This window comes from Ostrinia furnacalis, unplaced genomic scaffold (genome assembly GCF_004193835.3).
Source record: "Ostrinia furnacalis isolate ACB-3 unplaced genomic scaffold, ASM419383v2 OfSCF1253, whole genome shotgun sequence".
Classification (NCBI taxonomy): Eukaryota; Metazoa; Arthropoda; class Insecta; order Lepidoptera; family Crambidae; genus Ostrinia; species Ostrinia furnacalis.
Genome location: NW_021131492.1, coordinates 533,708 through 552,179, shown reverse-complemented (window position 1 = coordinate 552,179; position 18,472 = coordinate 533,708). Strand labels below are relative to the sequence as shown.

The window sequence follows — 18,472 nt, the reverse complement described above, 5'->3', positions numbered from 1 at the left end:
CAACAACCGCTTTGGAGATTCCGACGGTAGCGGGACGACCAGCAACGAAGGGTAAGAACAGTTCTAATTTACATATTTGCCTATAACAAGCATTTGGCCAACAGATAAATCCCTTGCAAAAACTTTTAAGACTTTTTTTAACCGACTGCAAAAAAGGAGGAGGTTCTCAATTCAAGTGTATGTTTTTGTTATGCTCAATCGCCTCTTTAAGAGCTAAAGCACAAATTGGCGTCTGGGAGTTCTTGTAAGTTTGTCTATTGAGAAGCCGTTATCAAGCATTTATAAAACTTATTAGGTAGTTTTTAGTCGCTTTAAAATACATTGAAATAATCATACATATCAAGTAGTTAGTGCAATATTTGATGTTTAACTATCTTACTAAAATTATTAACAATGACAATATTTATCTATAGATTGACCTTCTAACAACCTAAGTACTAACTTTCTTTCTTGAACACACGTACTTTCCAGAAAGCAGCATTATTCTGTGACCATCGAAAAAATACGACTGCGTACACTAACACCCGGCGAGATTCAAAAGGTTTAAATTACAGTACAATCGCCTTCCAACGCTACCCAATATTTAATGGCAACACTAAAATCTACACACAATGCAGTTAAACGTCACAACGAAAAATACTATAGCTTTTAAAAAAAATTATATGCTACCGCGGTGGAAATTCAATGTCACACTCACACATATGCGTTCGCCATACATATGATATAAAGGTGAGTATGGACTAGAGCATTTCCATGTAATCTAACGTTCTTACAAATGGAACAATACAGGTAAACTGTACGGCGTTTGGTTCGTGAAAGGATGAAAAGTAGAACATAATCATAGAGTTGCGCGTGGTTCTGTTACAAGTAAATGCTCTAGTCTATACTCACCTTTATGCACACCGATGCAAACATACCGAATCAGTTTATGAAGTTTGTAAAACATGCTATTACCGATCTCCACAGCTTACTCACACATCTACACATTTTTTAGCACAAACTATAGCACCCTATACTTACATGACTAAAATATAGTGCACTATTACACTAAATGATATTTATTTATTTTTATGATTCTGTTTTCAAGTTATAGCCTGACCAGGAACATAAAAACCCTCGCCATGTTGCGGAAAACTAATGGTACTAATTTCTTTTAATGGCAACAGTAACTGAAACTTCATTGATATGTCACCTTGCATGTCAGTCTATTCTGTCAAAGTGTAAACAAAGTTTATTTTAAATGTGCGCAATTGGTTTTATGAATTAAATTGCTAAAATCTTTTTATAGTCGTGAAAGAAAAGTGGTTCTAGGNGTTGGAGACATTCTCATGTGGCAATGGGCAGGGCACATAGTACGCAGAACTGACGGCCGATGTGACAGCAAGGTTCTAGAATGGAGGACTCGTACCGGGAAACGCAACGTGGGACGTCCACAAGGTGTACCGACGATATCGTAAAGGTAGCAGGGAAGCGCTGGACGCAGGCCGCTATACCAATCGATCAACATGGAAAGCATTGGGAGAGGCCTATGGCTGAAATGATGATGATGGATATATCATATCATGCGCTATTAAAAAGATGACCAAATATGAGCTATGTTTAGAGGCTCATACGTATACTATGATTTGTAGTCAGTGAGGACATTTAGTGGTATTTTTTTCAACTCTTGGGATTATCAACACAGGACTCTGTGTAAAATTACTTACGATTTCCTTCTCGTAGACGATAGTGTGTAGTTCGGTCTCGTTGGCAGAATCCTCGAACACAGAATTCTGGGAGCTGTCCATACTGCTGCGAGCGGATTCCGTAGACGCGCGGGTCACTGGTCTCGTTGGTTGTGGCGCTTTCGCTTCTGCCGCTTTACCTGAAATTATTGACAAATAAATAAAACATAACTATATATTTTTCGCACACTCACTGCGGGCGCGCGTCGCACAGTCGCGACAGCAACATAATTACGCGCGAGCGATAGGGATGGGTAGCTTGGGGTCATTGGACGGGAGTCTACGTGCTCACGGACCAGGCTTTAACATGACTCATCCTCAGCAACTGAACATGAACAAATATCAGCTGGGCTCGTCCCCAAAGTCCTGCCACGACAACCATCGACCGATCTATGCATCCCTGTCACTCGCACCTAAAGTATGGGAGTTAGAGTAGTCCAGCGATTAGGCGCACTTAGAATAGATGAAAAGGTGTCCTAAGCTTGTTCATACTTTCAGGAAGTGTATGTAGTTGTCAAGGTAGGTAAAAATAGCTTACTTCGAAAACTACTGAGCAAGTCTGAGTCTATGGTTATTAGAGACGATGTCTATTGCAAAATTACACAAACGATCATTATCTAACTAAACCAAGTAAAAATCCTCTGAAATAAGAATAAGAACTAAAGTACGGCCAACGAGAAGCGATACCAAATGTAAACAAACCCAATGTCATGGGTGAACCCGTCTGACTTTGACATATTTTGGCGGGAGAACGAGACATTACGACAAATACACAAGATGGGAAGAGACAGAATATATTGTCAACTCGACAGTCGTATCGACCTTTTGTATCGCTGCTAGTTGGCCGTACTTTAGACTCTAGTCCTACCTTTAACTTTTCGCTTCGGTTCTTCCTTCTTCGTTCGGCTCTTGGTGGATCCGTTAGACTCCGTGCTCGAGGCAGACTGTAGGCCCCTCGTGGATTTCCGTATGGTCACGTTTGAGACATCTAGGTCGAGCGGCGGCGATTGCAAAGACTCGTTTGGCGAACTGTCTTTTTTGTCCTTCGCTGCGTCGGCTTTTGCTTTCAGTGCTGGAGAGTAGAAAAAATGTTTATGAGATGTAACTCATATAAAGTTAGAGACATCTTCTAGACAAGCTCACACCATTATAGATTGTATTTAAACGCTTTGCAAGAGATTTTTATCCAGAATATTAAAAAAAAATAGAAAAATTCATTAATTTAGCAGTTCTATAATAATGACGTAGATTTTGGCTTTCTCGAAAATTCACAATGAGACTCTAGGAACTGTTTTTACATACTCGTGTTAGGCTAACCAAAAACATGAAATAATCAACCTATATACGACAGTGTTGTGTGTAATATACCTCTATCTATATCCACCAAAGACCGTTGCGATCGGCTTCTTTTGACGCCGCCCTTTTCATTGTCCGGTTGGACCTTCGCTTTGCCTTTAGGCTCTTTGCCCTTTTTAGTACCCTTCGTACTATCTGTGCTAGCTTGTTTATTGATTGATAGTTTCTTTTTCTTGCCTGTAACAAACACAAAAGTACTGTTTCTATGGCAAATACAGTTTATTTATGACTATCAAAAAAGGAGTTCTAGATGTTAATCAAACTTTAGTATCTTGAATAAATCGGAAAAGAAATTAGATTTCGTTCTTCGAGAGGAACATTCGGTCTGATTGAATCATATCAGACACTTATAACGGCTAACACCCACACAATAGAAGAATATCAATAAAGAACAACAATTTTATTCCAAACCCTGTACTGAAACGGAAAACTAGGACAACAATTTTCTTTACTTTCTTGTTTTGTGTGGAGTACAAAAAAGTGTTTATCTATAAATCTATTTACATTTGCCTCAATAGATTGTGTAGAAAGAACTTACTTTTAGTAACTTTGGGCTTCTTCAAAGGCGACACTCCGCTGCTGCTGGAATCTGAAGGAGCGTCGTCTACTTTGTCGCTTGTCTCAATTTCCGAGGACGGCCGGTTCGATTTGGGACTGCTTGTCTCTACTGGTGGTTGCTCTGTCAACGGAGACATTAATAATAATAAATGTTTATTTCAGAAATAACTTTCCATACTGGGTTAGTAGTTACATTAATTAATTTTCACACAAACTGCCAACCTACGTCAGGTTTGCGTCATCGTACCTACAAAGTAAGTGCTACATCTCAAAGTGAAAATGGTGTTTAAGATCCACTAACAAAACACTTCATAAAGTAACCAATTAATTAATTTTGACAAATTATTTCCTATTTTGAGCTCCAAGCTGAGCTCTGAATGTGTATGGACTAATGTTTGCAAGATACGCTACCTTCTTTCTTAACCTGTCTGCACATCGTGAGGAATTTAGGGCAATTATTCCTTTTTGTGGACATATGGATGTCCTATGGCTGAAATGATGATGATGATGATTCCTTTTTGTCTCTGGTAAATTAATGTCCTCCACCTGAAGTGGACACTCAATGACCTGATGATTATGATAATGATTAATATAATTATATTACCTTCAATCCTGGACACAGTTTCTGGAGGCGTGGTCTCGTCAATCTCTACTTCTTCTTCGACGGTTTCGTTGATGACGACGTGGGTGCTACGCGCGAGTGGTTGCGCTATAAAATAATAACCTTTTATTAATCTTGATGATTTTTTATTATAATAAATTAAGAATTACACTAAAAACAGCTAAACGACTAATGACTATAGCTAGTAACAGAACTGAGTAAGAATATGTAGTTGTACTGTACAATATAGAAATAACTACGTTACGTTACAGTCAGCGTCCAATAATTCGTGACACCCAAAGGAGCTAAAAAGTCGCAACACATTTTTGCTTTTGTTGCAATTGAAATAAGGTTGTGTTGTCAACTTTTGGCCACTTTGGATGATACGAACTATTTGACGCAGACTGTACGACACTATAAATTAACCACCAGAGATTAAAGATTTATATTAACCGAACATACTTGCACACAGCTTGAAAAATAAGCTAGACGGTCGACTAAATCGGAGACTTGATAATCTTTCTCCTAGACAAAAAAATATAAACATTTGACGTAATAAGATCTTAAATAATGAAATATTTTATTTGACTGGCCTAATATATTTGTAATTTAAGTTTGTTAACTTACGTAAGGAAGTCGTTGCTCGTCCTATGGGACCTATGGTGTCTTCGCCTTGCATTGTTCCTTCAGTAATACCTGATAAAGAACCAACATAATATAATGTTAATATTTTTATATCGATTTTAGACATATAGATCGGTAGTGTTCGTCAATATATCAAAAAGTATATGTAAATTATGTTCAATTTACCTGTATTCGACATCTTGTTGAGACTTGCCCGCTCCATAGCCTCTAGCGAGCCTAAGTAGCGGGTAAGGTTTCGGCAAGATTGCTTGTCTGGCAGTTTCTGTAAATTAAACAAGAAATTATAAACATGGTTAAGTTATAATAGCACATACGAGTAGTTATGTCACACACCACAAACAAACAGAAACTCAAATCTGGCTATAATCAGAAGTATGACCCCTGTTAAAAGAAGCTGACTCTATGTAGGTGGCAAGCACCACGGCGAGCATTCAATACGCTCGCGCTTCTTCAGAAGTAGCTGTACCATTTAGTACTATAGACATATAGGCTATAATAGTCTGCATTTACCGCACACAAGTCTCTCAGCATAGCCGCCAGTTCGATGGCAAGCTGTCCGTCCCTAGGAGGTGACAGTAGAGCGAGCATTCGGCAGGCCAGACCCACTTCAGTCAACATCCTCCGAGACTTGAGCAGTAGTAGAACATCACTATTATACAGGGTGTCCCAAAAACAATGGATAACCCTGTAACCATCGATAGGCCTCGCCATGGTCTCCCTAACGTCCAATTTTGACCCTAGTAAAAATATCACAGTTTTCAAGATTTTTAAGTTTTTGTGCATTTTCAGAAAATTGTCACCTGCGATTACTTTTTCTCATGCCATTTCTACGAATGAGGATACTTTTCAATCTAGTTTTTTTCCTTATCACAAGGGATAGTTGGGCTATCAAAAGAAAAGATTAAAGTTCAACAAACTAGTTTAATAGTATGAAAATTTTAAGAAATTGCAGAGAAGAAGGAAAAATTAATTCATTGTCTTGCACTTTTGATCAGCCGTCGTGTAAAAAAAATGTAGGAAGACCATCGTGCCCATTACCTTAAAAACTTCCTTGGTTAATTGAGATTCTAAAAAGGTATCACAAGCCTATGTATTCTGTATTATTTTTATCTTATGGCTACTTGAATAGCAACTAGTATGAAAACTGCAAAAATGAGTTTTTCTCGTAATAGTTAAACTAGGACTGCATAGTGGCATTAAATACAAATGGATAATTTTTAGCGTAGGAATTTTAATAAAGCAACATTTTATCATCATCATTTCAGCCATAGGACGTCCACTGCGGAACATAGGCCTGTACCCCAATGATTTTCATAATGACCGCTTGGTAGCGGCCTGCATCCAGCACCTTCCTGCTTACCTTTATGACGTCGTCGGTCCACTTTGTAGGTAGACGTCCTACGATGCGCTTTCCGGTACGTAGCCTCCACTTTAATCCTGCTGCCTCAGTTCTGCAACCTACTGTGCCCTGCCCATTGCCACTTCAGCTTGCTGATCCGTCGACTTTAGTTCGTTTACGGATCTCCTAAATTCTGATACGGTTTCGTGAAGAAACCCGAGCCGAGTATAGCCCCTTCCATAGCACGCTGTCCAAAAAATTCACGTTTCCGAGCCGTGTATTATCACGGGTATCTGTCTATAGGCACATTTATAAGGTTTCAAACAAAAATTAAGTAATCACAAATACGCAGAACGGACGGCCAATGGGGCAACAGGGTTCAAGTGGAGGCTACGTACCGGAAAGCGCATCGTAGGACGTCTACCTACAAAGTGGACCGACGATCTCATAAAGGAAAGCGGGAAGGTGCTGGATGCAGGCCGCTACCAAGCGGTCATTATGAAAATCATTGGGGTACAGGCCTATGTTCAGCAGTGGACGTCCTATGGCTGAAATGATGATGATGATGATGATAAAATATTGCTTTATTAAAATTCCTGCGCTAAAAATTATCAATTTGTATTTAATGCCGCTATGCAGTCCTAGTTTAACTATTACGAAAAAAACTCATTTTTGCAGTTTTTATACTAGTTGCTATTCAAGTAGCCATAAGATAAAAATAATACAGAATACATAGGCTTGTGATACCATTTTAGAATCTCAATTAACCAAGGAAGTTTTTAAGGTAATGGGCACGATGGTCTTCCTACATTTTTTTTACACGACGGCAGATCAAAAGTGCAAGACAATGAATTAATTTTTCCTTCTTCTCTGCAATTTCTTAAAATTTTCACACTTTTAAACTAGTTTGTTGAACTTTAATCTTTCCTTTTGATAGCCCAACTATCCCTTGAGATAAGGAAAAAAACTAGATTGAAAAGTATCCTCATTTGTAGAAATGGCATGAGAAAAAGTAATCGCAGGTGGCAATTTTCTAAAAATGCACAAAAACTTAAAAATCTTGAAAACGGTGATATTTTTACTAGGGTCAAAATTGGACGTTAGGGAGACCATGGCGAGGCCTATCGATGGTTACAGGGTTATCCATTGTTTTTGGGACACCCTGTATATCGATAATGGTCGGTACTTACCGCACACAAGTCTCGCAGCATAGCCGCTAGTTCAATCGCGAGTTGTCCGTCCCTAGGCGGCGACAGTAGAGCGAGCATTCTGCATGCCAATCCCACTTCAGTCGACGAAGGCCTCCGCACTATGTAGTTGCATAGTGTCATTGCCATTACACCTTGGCTGTCGATGACCTAGAAAGAATTCATTCCACTTAAGAAAGTCATTCCAGTCTTTTATGCCTGTATTTAAGAAAGGTAACACACTCTAAAATCTATTTACACTCAAGCATACTATAAAATTCTGTCTTGTGATTAAGCTACAATACTGAATCATAGCCTTGAATTTGTTCTTGAGTAAGAATCATGTTTTGCGTGTTGTTTAAGGCTACAATAAAGTATAACAGTTTTTGATCTCAGTCACAAAAGCTCACATGATATAAGATAACTTCGCTTTAATTCTCAGATAAGTCTTTACTTCGTGATTAACCCTAGTCAGCGACACGATGAAATGAACCACTGCCTTTTGTTGTTACAAAAACCTACACTATAGTAAAGGACTTTCGCCTTAATACCCAGCTACATAAGACTTACTTCGTGGTTGACGCGAGTGAGCGACACGATGAAGCGAACCACTGCCTCTTGGTCGATTTCAGCAAGCGGCGAACTCGAGGGAGCGTTGGCTAGGGCACGCAGTGTGGGAAGCGTTGCTTTCTAGAAATTAATAGATTTAAAATGTATTTTATTTTTGTTAAAACATGGCAGAAAGTGTGAAGGTAAAAATAAGATACAAGCACTCTTTCGTCTGGTATGGCATGCAATTTTCAAATAGGACACATGGGACATTCAAATCATCACATGACATGAAGTTTTTTATGACCCGCGAAGACGCAAACGCATTGTCCTGTACTCCTGTCTTACAAACTACGTCACAAGCATATTCCCAAGTATTTTTTTCTTCCCTGACGGTAGGAAGATATCTTTGTGCTAATATTTAAGAAAAAGTAACTCATACTAACTTGTATTTGCTCCTGTGCACCATCGACTGTGGTAGGGAAAGTTTGGAAGAACACGCCTATTGTTTGCCGCAGCATGTCTTCTTCCACTAAAAATATCCAGAAAGTGTCATGAAACCAATGTCATTAAAAATATGCAAGAGATTTTTTTCATGGATATTACTATTTACCCCTTTTAAATCAATCGTAAAGATGATAGCACTGGGAATGACAGTTGTGTTAACAGCGGAAGAATTTGAAACCTTTTTTGTGGATATATTTATGCTTTTGGTAAACGAACAGGTTTTCAAAATAGTTGTGAGTTTTAGTGAGCGACCGTTAGTGAGCTGCCACACTGGCTGATTGCAAGCGTTTTCAACGGGAACACGCCGCGTAATGCGCAACGTTTCCGCCTAATTTTCGACTCGTGTTCGCGACGTCTCCGCCGCGTCGCCACTCCGTTTTGAAACCGCTTGTAATCCGCCAGTGTAACAAGGCCCATAACTTAATTACACATACCTGTAGCAGGATTGAACCAAAGCAACATAAGCCGGCTGAGTATCGCAGGGGACTCCAGATGGCCCAGATGTAGCAATCGGCACAGACCCTCCACTATTATCAGCCGATACGTTGCGCACTGAAATTACGTACTTATGTAAGTAATCATTAGGTACACATTACTATTTGACATACATGAGCGTCTCACATAAAAAAGGAACGATCAACGGTTTATTGTACATAATACCGCAGGCGCTTGGTAATAAAAGAGATGTAAAAACATACTTTAAGAGCGATTTCTTACTGCATCTAGTCTGGAGTAGCATAAGTATAATTGGTTTAAGATTTGGAAAATCGCCATTATTATTTTAAACTGCACTGTTTAAAAAGAAAAAGTCTTACCGTGCTGTCCATTATTTTCAATAGTAGTTCGATGACGGTACTGTGAGTTGGTGTCAGTGATATCACCGATTCGGATATACTACCTGCAAAAAATTAACTTAATTATCTCACAAATCTCAGATTTATTATTGCAAAAACGCACTTATTACAACTGCGTAAGATGCCATTACATAATACAACTAAATTCCGGTCACCGAGCAGATAGAATTTCGTACAATGACCGCAAGCTACCCATCCTTATCGCTCGCGCGTCATTATATGTCGCGCTCGCACACTCACTGCGACCGCCCGTCGCACAGTCGCGACGAAATAGAGCGATAAGGATGGGTAGCTTGGGGTCATTGTACGAAATTTTATCTGCTCGGCGACCGGACTTTACTAAATCATCTACTCACCATCCTCATCGATCGCGTCTATAGAGTGAGAGTACGTGCTTCGCTTGCTCTTCGCTTTCGACTCGTCTGCGCGCTGCGACTCAGACGCGTCGTCTTCGAAAACCTTCGCACCGTGCACGCAAAGGAGATCCACTATGCACTTTAGTACTGTCGTCACTATTGGCTCGTTTGACGTGTCTATTAGCTGTGGAGAAATTATTACTGTAGGTCTAGGTAAGATACGCGCCGTGGTAAGCTTTTATCGATTTCAACGCGATAAGCCCATACATTTTACGTCTAAAATCATCGATAAGATTTTATCACGGCGCGCATCCTCGCTCGGCTGGTGACTTTTAAGGTTATTGGAATCTAAATCTTATTATTGCGGAATAAATTACGAAGAGTTTTTAGTGCTCGTGACTATAACATTCACATTGGTACTGTGCGTAGTGCAGTTTTTATGTGTATTCTTGCTACTTTTTTGTAGTAAGAAATAGTAGGAGGCTAACTTATCGATATAATTTATTACAAAAAATTGAAAAGAGTACTCACATTAGCAAAGAAGAAAGCTTTGTTTTCTTTCGCAAACTCCTTATCGAGCATACCAAATAACGCCACGGTTTCTAGAGCATTTTCTAGCACTTCTGGGTTTTGGAATATTTCCACCTGTAAGTATAATAAATATTTTTTTATTTGAAAGTATGCAGAGAGACTGCACAGTTCAGAGAAAAGCGCAATTGTTGGAAACGCAAAATATAATCGAATGTCGTGGACATAAGGTGCACTATTCTATTATTTAAATCAAGTCAATTACTTTGCAAGATTATGGGCAGCGCAAGACCGTGCATTGTGGAAAACCTTGGAGGAGGCCTTTGCCCAGCAGTGGACGTCATTTGGCTGAAACAGAACTTTGCAAGATATAAGTTACCTCAGGCCAATCAAATATACATCGAATGCCCACGGCATTACGATCTCTCATTGAATTAAGTTAATGCTTCTAAAGCTACGTACACTCTCATCATGGTCTTTAAGTGAAATATACTTGCCTCTAATTCGTTAAATATCATTCTTAACATTGGAGTCACGGTCTTGAGTTGAGGAGTGTCTAACGCACTGTTGAGTATCGTTAGGCATTTGTTTAAGGTTTCTGCGTCAGACACTTTTTCCATTATTGTCTGAAATACATACAAAAATGATTAAATTGAAATCTGAAAACTCGAGTAAAAGCCGATATACTTATACCGATGCCACTTATCTTTAGTTGCATTCGCAAGATTAAAACAAATGAATTAATGTTAGAATTATCAAAATGGCTGATATTTTTTTTTAATAAATAAAAAAAAATACAGCCCACGCGTTCGATCTCACATTAGCCTCCTCCTTTGCGTATCGAAATCGGGTAAAAAGTAAAACTATCTGAATGCCAAATATCTTTTGTTTTTCATTTAACAAGTTTTTTTTACTTACTGGTATTGGGGCTGGAGGTGGCGGTGTTGGTTGAACGTTCAGATCTTCCAACTTCTTTTGGATGTCTTCCACCTAAAACGATTGTACATTCAATGTCGTTCAATGGGGATGTTGCCTGGGTCAAAAAGCAAGAGTTTTAATTAGTCCGTCAGTTAACTTATCAAAAAATACACTACACGTATTTTTCACTTTTTCAAACTAATGAAAATTTAAAGAGATAAAGCGCCCCAAAGTTCATAAGAAGAGTCAACGCTTGCTTAAAAATGCCGCACGTTGTGACGTCGTGCGCAACTTCAACGCACCATAACTATGTAATTATTTGTTAGATTGACAAATAAAAATATATGTGTCCAATATTTTTTGATATAAAACATTACGGACTAAAAAAATTTTTTTAGGCAACTAGCCTATTGCAATCAAATATGTAAATAATAATAAAGAAAATAGTTTATTTGTTACCTTAGCTTTACATTCGGCGGCGAGAGCGTAGTTTTGGTCTCTGACAGCTTCTTCTTGAGCTTCCATAGCTACATTTAGGGATACGCGAAGTCTGGCACGCTAGAACACATAATTATTTATTTATTTATATTGTAATTGACTTTAAAAATACAGGGTTTAGGGAAACGAGCGCAAATGATTAAATATTGCATTAGGTAGTTAAAGCCCGGTCGCCGAGCACGTAGAACTTCGTCCAATGACCCCAAGCTACCCATCCTTATCGCTCGCGCGTAATTATATTGCTGTCGCGACTGGGCGACGGGCGGCCGCAGTGAGTGTGCGAGCGAGTCATTGGACGAAGTTCTACATACTTGGCGACCGGACTACTTCGCTGCATGAAGTCATTTTTAAATTAAAACTGTCACTAATGTATGGGGCCTTTGATCCTTTCAGTCAGTTCTGGCACTAGCTATACTGATTCTGGATGAACAGTTCTCATAGGATTGTACCACTGAAATCGCTTACGATAGTAATATCCATCCAAAAACTTATGTACGTTATCAACCTACATAAGTTTTTTAAACTGTGCAACATAAAAGTTTCATCTCAAAGAAAATTTAAGAAAATTAAAAAATCTATAACTTCTGACGGGTTAATAATAATCTTTTGGTTTCATACCTGGAGTTTAACTTCAGCGCAATCCACAGGCGGCGGAGGCGCAGCAATCGTTTCTGGTTCGGGCGGGTCTCGCAGGGCCGATATCATGCCGTTGATGATTTCTAATCGGAGCGCCAGGTCTGGCACCACCATTTCGAGGGCTGATACGAACGCGCGTATAACGTCAGAGCTGAGCGGGCCGTAGTCACCTAACGAAAGGTTTTATATATTTATTAAAGTAAAAGATAGACTTCATTGGTGCGCTGGGCCAGTACAATAATGGGAACACAACACTCTTCTAGAAGATAATGTAAAATGCGACTATGCCAGACAAATATGCCATCAGGCATCCTCAACTCGTCAGGTCACCATAGGGAGTATAGGCCAATTCTTCCTTTTGCCTGCCTCTCTCTGGTATATTAGAGAGAATCGTTTTTCTGGAGTGGAGAGTAATGACCTGTAAGCCTAGTCTGCGCGCCATAATAAACTTTTATCGATTCACGTGATAAGCCCATATATTTGTCGTCTAAGGTCATCGATAAGATTTTATCACGGCGCGCATCTTAGCCCGGCTAATGATGATTCAAATAACACTCACCAATGAGCGCTTGAGTGTCTGCCGCGCCGTACACTCGGAGCATGCTCACGAGCTCGTGCAATATGTGCTGGCGAGTACTGAACCTTACACGGGGTGGGCAGGGGGATTCCCCTACGCTATGTGTATAGGGATGACGTAATAGGAAACACTCACCAGTGAGTGATTGAGTGACTATTAGTACCTGCTGCTGTAGAGCCTTAAGCACCCGTAGCTTAGAATTACCCCAATGCTGTTATTGGGAATGACGTAATAGGTAAGACTCACCAAAATTAGTACCTGCTATTGCAGCGCCTTAAGCGTCTTGAATTACCACAATGCAGTTATTAGGAATGACGTATAGATCGTGTCATTTACGAAGACGCGCCCCACCATTCTTCCGCTAATGTTTGAGTGTTATCGGTACACACTATATTATCCATGAGTGCACACGCACCCTATAATAATGACGCTCAGATTGCTCGGATAAAACTCTCCGCACCACGCGCTTCCTTCGACCAAAAAGTGATGGGGTGAGATTCTACTGACCATTATTAGTACCTGCTATTGCAGCGCTTAAGGCCTCAGCCTCGAGTTTAGCGGGCAGCGGGGCGGTAGCGGCGGCGGCGCGGGAGCGGCAGGATCTTATGCGTAAAATCAAATAGACCGGTTCTCGAAAACAGCGGCGCGGGAGCGGGCAACGAGCGGGCAGCGGCGCGGGAGCGTGCAACGAGCGGGCAGCGCACTCCTTTTGCCCACAATAAATCGAGCGTTAGGAATAAATTTGAATCGAAATACAATTGTCGCCGTTGTTCAGATATTTCGTTTGCGAATAAAAACAAATATCTCGACAACACAACCCCGAACACAACACTTCGCCGCTAAAGCGCCGCGCGAGCTGCCCGCTTGTTTCGAGAACGGGTGTGCGTTGCCCGCCCCGCTCCCGCGCCGCCGCCGCTCCCGCCCCGCTGCCCGCTAAGCTCGAGGCTGAGGCCTTAGAGCTTGTCGATTCTATGACGTAATAGGAACACTTGCCAGTGAGCGCTTGAGTGACCAGCGCTTGCAGCTCCTTGCCGCCGGCGGGGTCGGCCGCGTCGTACACTCGGAGCATGCTCACGAGCTCGTGCAACACGTGCTGGCGGGTACTGAACCTTACACGAGATGGGCAGGGGGATTCCCCTACGCTGTTATAAAGGAATGACGTAATAGAAACACAGGCTTAAGGTCACCCAAAAGGCGGTGGAGCATGCTATGCTCGGAGTTTCCCTGCGTGATCGAATCAGAAACGAGGAGATCCGCAGGAGAAAGTGACTGACATAGCCCGCAGAATCGCTAAAATCAAGTGGCAGTGGGCGAGGCACATAGCTCGTAGAGTTGATGGCCGCTGGGGCAGAAAAGTTCTCGAGTGGCGACCACGAGCCGGAAGACGTAGTGTGGGCAGGCCTCCCACTAGGTGGACCGAAGATCTGGTGAAGGTCGCGGGAGGTGCTTGGATGCGGGCGGCGCAGGAGCGGTCTTTGTAGAAAACCTTGGGGGAGGCCTTTTTCCAGCAGTGGACGTCTTTCGGCTGAAACGAACGAAATAAGAACACTTACCAGTGAGCGCTTGAGTGACCAGCGCTTGCAGCTCCTTGCCGCCGGCGGGGTCGGCCGCGTCGTACACTCGGAGCATGCTCACGAGCTCGTGCAACACGTGCTGGCGGGTACTGAACCCTATCGGGTCCGAGCTCTCCGAAGGACAGGGGGATTCCACTATGCTGTTAGAGGAAAATGAACTCTAAAACTTGGTACTATAAGGCACATATTTGTATGATAGAGGTAGGTAAAATTATTCCACTATGCTGTTAGAGGAAAATGAACTCTAAAACTTGGTACTATAAGGCACATATTTGCATAACAGAGGTAGGTAAAANAGGTAAAATTATTCCACTATGCTGTTAGAGGAAAATGAGATCTAAAATTTGCTACCATAAGGCCCATATTTGCATAATAGAGGTAGGTAAAATTATTCCACTATGCTGTTAGAGGAAAATGAGATCTAAAATTTGCTACCATAAGGCACATATTTGCATAATAGAGGTAGGTAAAACTATTTTACTATGCTGTTATAGGAAAATGAGATCTAATACTTGCTTATCATAGGGCACATATTTGCATAGTAGAGGTAGGTAAAAGTATGAAAAAAGCATTTCGTTCAGCATTTATAAGCGGGTATTAGGCCCTACAGGGTCAGAGCTTTCCACCGGACAGGGGGATTCCACTACGCTGTTAGAGGAAAATGGAATCTAAAGTAGTTGACATAAGATCTACAGTGCAGCGTGGGGATTCTATGCTGATAGATGAAAATGAGATCTAAAGTAACGCTTATAAGAGCTAAAGTGGTATTTAGCTTGTAACTAAACTCTTTCTAAAAAACATATAACCTCCTTCTTTTTTTAAGTCGGTTAATAAAAAAGAAAGTTGCTGTGCCCAAACCGGGTCTATGTTTGAAACTATAGATTGTTTAAGAACTTATGTACAACATGGAATGCAATAAAGATATTGACTATTGAGTATTGATCAACTCAGCTAACTTATAAGTGTGATTATTCGTAATAATAAGACACACTTACGCCTTAATATATCCAGTGAGCACCACCAAGTCTGGCAACACAGTTTCCAGCGTCTCATCGTCTTCAATTTTCTGCAAGTGTTCCGCCAGATGGCGCCAGTACCAGGCAGTCTCCTTGTTTAGTTTCTCAGCTGGGATCAGCCGAAGAGTCTTGTCGGTTGGCAGCCATTCCAGCAGTTCGGATATTGGGAGACGTCTAGAAGAAATATACACTCAACATCAAATAAACCGCACCTTCCGCGACGCGAACTTTAAAGAATATCTTCTGACACAATCGTGGTACCCCAACAATATTGGTGTTATTTGAAAGCCCAATAAATATCCTTAAAGACAAATACCTTTCATTTCTAAATAAATGATTAACATATACCATAAATGTGACTTGAAAATAGACCTCACTTTGGGCTCACCTCTGGGATCAATTAGACCAATTATTATGGTTATAAAACCAAATAAAGATCTCACGTGTCCTCTTTAACAGATGGATAGCGATTAATCCCAACTTAACAGTTTTAAAGTCATAAAAAATGGCTATAGCGTAACTACCTATTTTTTGAAGATGTGACTCTGGATCCTTGTAAAGACACATTTTTGGGGTAAAAACCTTTCCTTTAATGAAATGAAGTTTAGAACTCGGCTTTCAAATGGTACCAATGTTGGTGGGAAGTGGGGATGCATACGTTTGATAAGTGCTTGTCGCGGGAGGTGCGATTTATTTGATGCCGAGTGTAGAAATCATTTTAGTAATGGTGCGTCCAGACTGGGCGAACGGGCTTGCGCGGCAAACTCGACATCCTGCTCACTCAATAGCAGGGTGAGCAGGATGACTAGCGTGCCGCGCGAGCACGTTCGCCCAGTCTGGACGCACCATAATAATCATGGGTTGATCGAACTCAGCATGGCTACTTCTGACAATGTTATCCGGAGTTAGGAATGTTTCCATCCCTCTCACGCGTAGTGAGATGCTAGCATGAGCAACAGTGACATATATACCTGAAATTATGTAAACGACGTCGCCTTGCTATTGTCAAGGTGCAATGGCTACTATCATTCATTTCGTTTCCATTTTAACACTGTCTTTAAAATGTTGGTTGAAAAGAATGCACATGATGTCCGAAATAGCATAGTAGGCCTTTAGACTTATGACGTCGTGTCAGACAAAAAGAGGAACTCTTCAGGTAGTATTACAAGCAGTTAACCCTTTAACAGTCATAACATAATCGAAATTTTCATTGTTTTTGGACGTTTAGATAAGTGAATAAGGTCCAAAATATGGTGGGAACTATATTCCCAATGTCTTTTAAAACGTCACAACATTGTTTATAGCTTGACTTAATGGTGTCTGTTCGATCTGATGAATAAACTGGCTCCAAAATGTTATCTACTCACTTGAACAAAGTCTCCAGCAGCTTCCCAGCGACGTACTGCGAATCTTTAGCATCATGAGCGTTGTCCAGCCGTATGGCTTTCAGCAGGTCTATGATGTTGCCTTGGAAAGTGCTCAGCCAACCGGGTACGAGGATCTCTTCGACCACTCGTCGCACGCGCTGACTGCGTTCGGTAAGTCCGACCTTGAAAAGTTAGATAATTATTTTTATTTGTTGCCCGATCCACTGACAGAGGAGTGAGTGAGAGCGAGGAGTTAGCCAGGTATCACGTGTAATTTATTTTAAACTCATTGCTTGAGAGAATACTTAAAAGAGGGATGTAAGAACGGAGGATAGGGTGAGATCAAAAAATCTAGGAAATATATCAATTAGGCAGTGGAAGAATTGAATGAGCTAAAGCGACTACTAAAGTAATTTGTTGAATAATATGACTATGTTTTAAACTATCATGTAAATTCAGGATGTGTATTATGTGCATAGCAAAAGAAAGTTGCTGAATATAAAAAGTGCCGAACAGTGCACACAAAATAATCTTTATTTACAGAAAGAAACCCTACTTAAGTGATAGAGGCTTCATCTACGTCGCATAGCATCGAGTACATACGGCACGTTCCGCGTACACTTCGCTAAATAATAAAAGGCATAATTTTAAGTTCATCTCATATTCAATTCATGTAGGTATTCAGTTAAAGCTAAATAAGTATTATGTTATTTATTAGTAACCTAAATTGTTTATTTATAGCGTCTGTATTAGAGGAAGGCGGTAATGACTGCGACACAGTCTTTGACTACTGCAGTCATTAACGTTTCATTTTGTCTATGCAAAATTGTAATTGGCTACAAATAAAGTTTTATTATTACTTCGCTAAGTAATAATAAAAGGCGTAATTTCCTCTACCTTAAGGGTCAGAACTCTCTGGCGGACTCTGAGCTGCGTGACGTTGACGCCGGCTATGTAAAGGAACGCGGCGCGCCTGACCGCTTCATCTACGTCGCATAGCCGCTCTAGGTACATAAAGCAAGTTCCTAAATAATAATAAAAGACATTGTTTCCTCTACCTTAAGGGTCAGAACTCTCTGGCGGACTCTGAGTTGCGTGACGTTGACGCCAGCTATGTAGAGGAACGCGGCGCGCCTGACCGCTTCATCTACGTCGCATAGCCGCTCTAGGTACATAAGGCAAGTTCCTNGTGCAGAGGAAGGCCGAGCGTGTATTTTGAAGTGAACCTGCTGCCCATACAAGTTTAAACGGGCGCTGGTGCATCACCGCTATGACTTGGAGTTGCTGGCTGGGTCCTGCATTGAAAAACCCAGGAGGCCGCCGAGCACACGGGCTCGTGGCGCGGCGAGTGGACTCCAGGGGCTTGCGGAGCATTCTTGGAGGATGGCGAATCTTCACTTGACATGCAAATACGGCCTCTGTCAGTTTCTGGCTTTGTCCAGGCAGACGCTGACTGGTTTTTATTACCTGAAGCGTAGTGGTGACTTTGACATGCAAATACGGCCTCTGTCAGTTTCTGGCTTTATCCAGGCAGACGCTGACTGGTTTTTAATACCTGAAGCGTAGTGTTGATTTTGACATGCAAATACGGCCTCTGTCAGTTTCTGGCTTTGTCCAGGCAGACGCTGACTGGTTTTTAATACCTGAAGCGTAGTGTTGATTTTGACATGCAAATACGGCCT

General features: G+C 41.1%; 1 protein-coding gene across 1 annotated transcript; it reads right to left on the bottom strand.

The window, feature by feature from the left end:
* Positions 1 to 1,706: 1,706 nt before the first annotated feature.
* LOC114352110 (condensin complex subunit 3-like) lies at positions 1,707 to 18,164 on the bottom strand (the record flags this gene model as incomplete). Its single annotated transcript, XM_028303568.1, is given in 23 exon segments — positions 1,707 to 1,864; positions 2,593 to 2,796; positions 3,093 to 3,257; positions 3,619 to 3,759; positions 4,243 to 4,347; positions 4,867 to 4,935; positions 5,050 to 5,146; positions 7,414 to 7,581; positions 7,981 to 8,100; positions 8,406 to 8,491; positions 8,901 to 9,018; positions 9,282 to 9,364; positions 9,677 to 9,860; positions 10,208 to 10,321; positions 10,702 to 10,830; positions 11,123 to 11,194; positions 11,582 to 11,680; positions 12,239 to 12,426; positions 14,387 to 14,547; positions 15,403 to 15,597; positions 16,791 to 16,972; positions 17,849 to 17,959; positions 17,961 to 18,164. Coding segments are annotated over 23 exon segments (3,153 nt in total), but the record flags the coding sequence as incomplete, so codon positions are not given.
* Between the last annotated feature and the right edge of the window lie 308 nt (positions 18,165 to 18,472).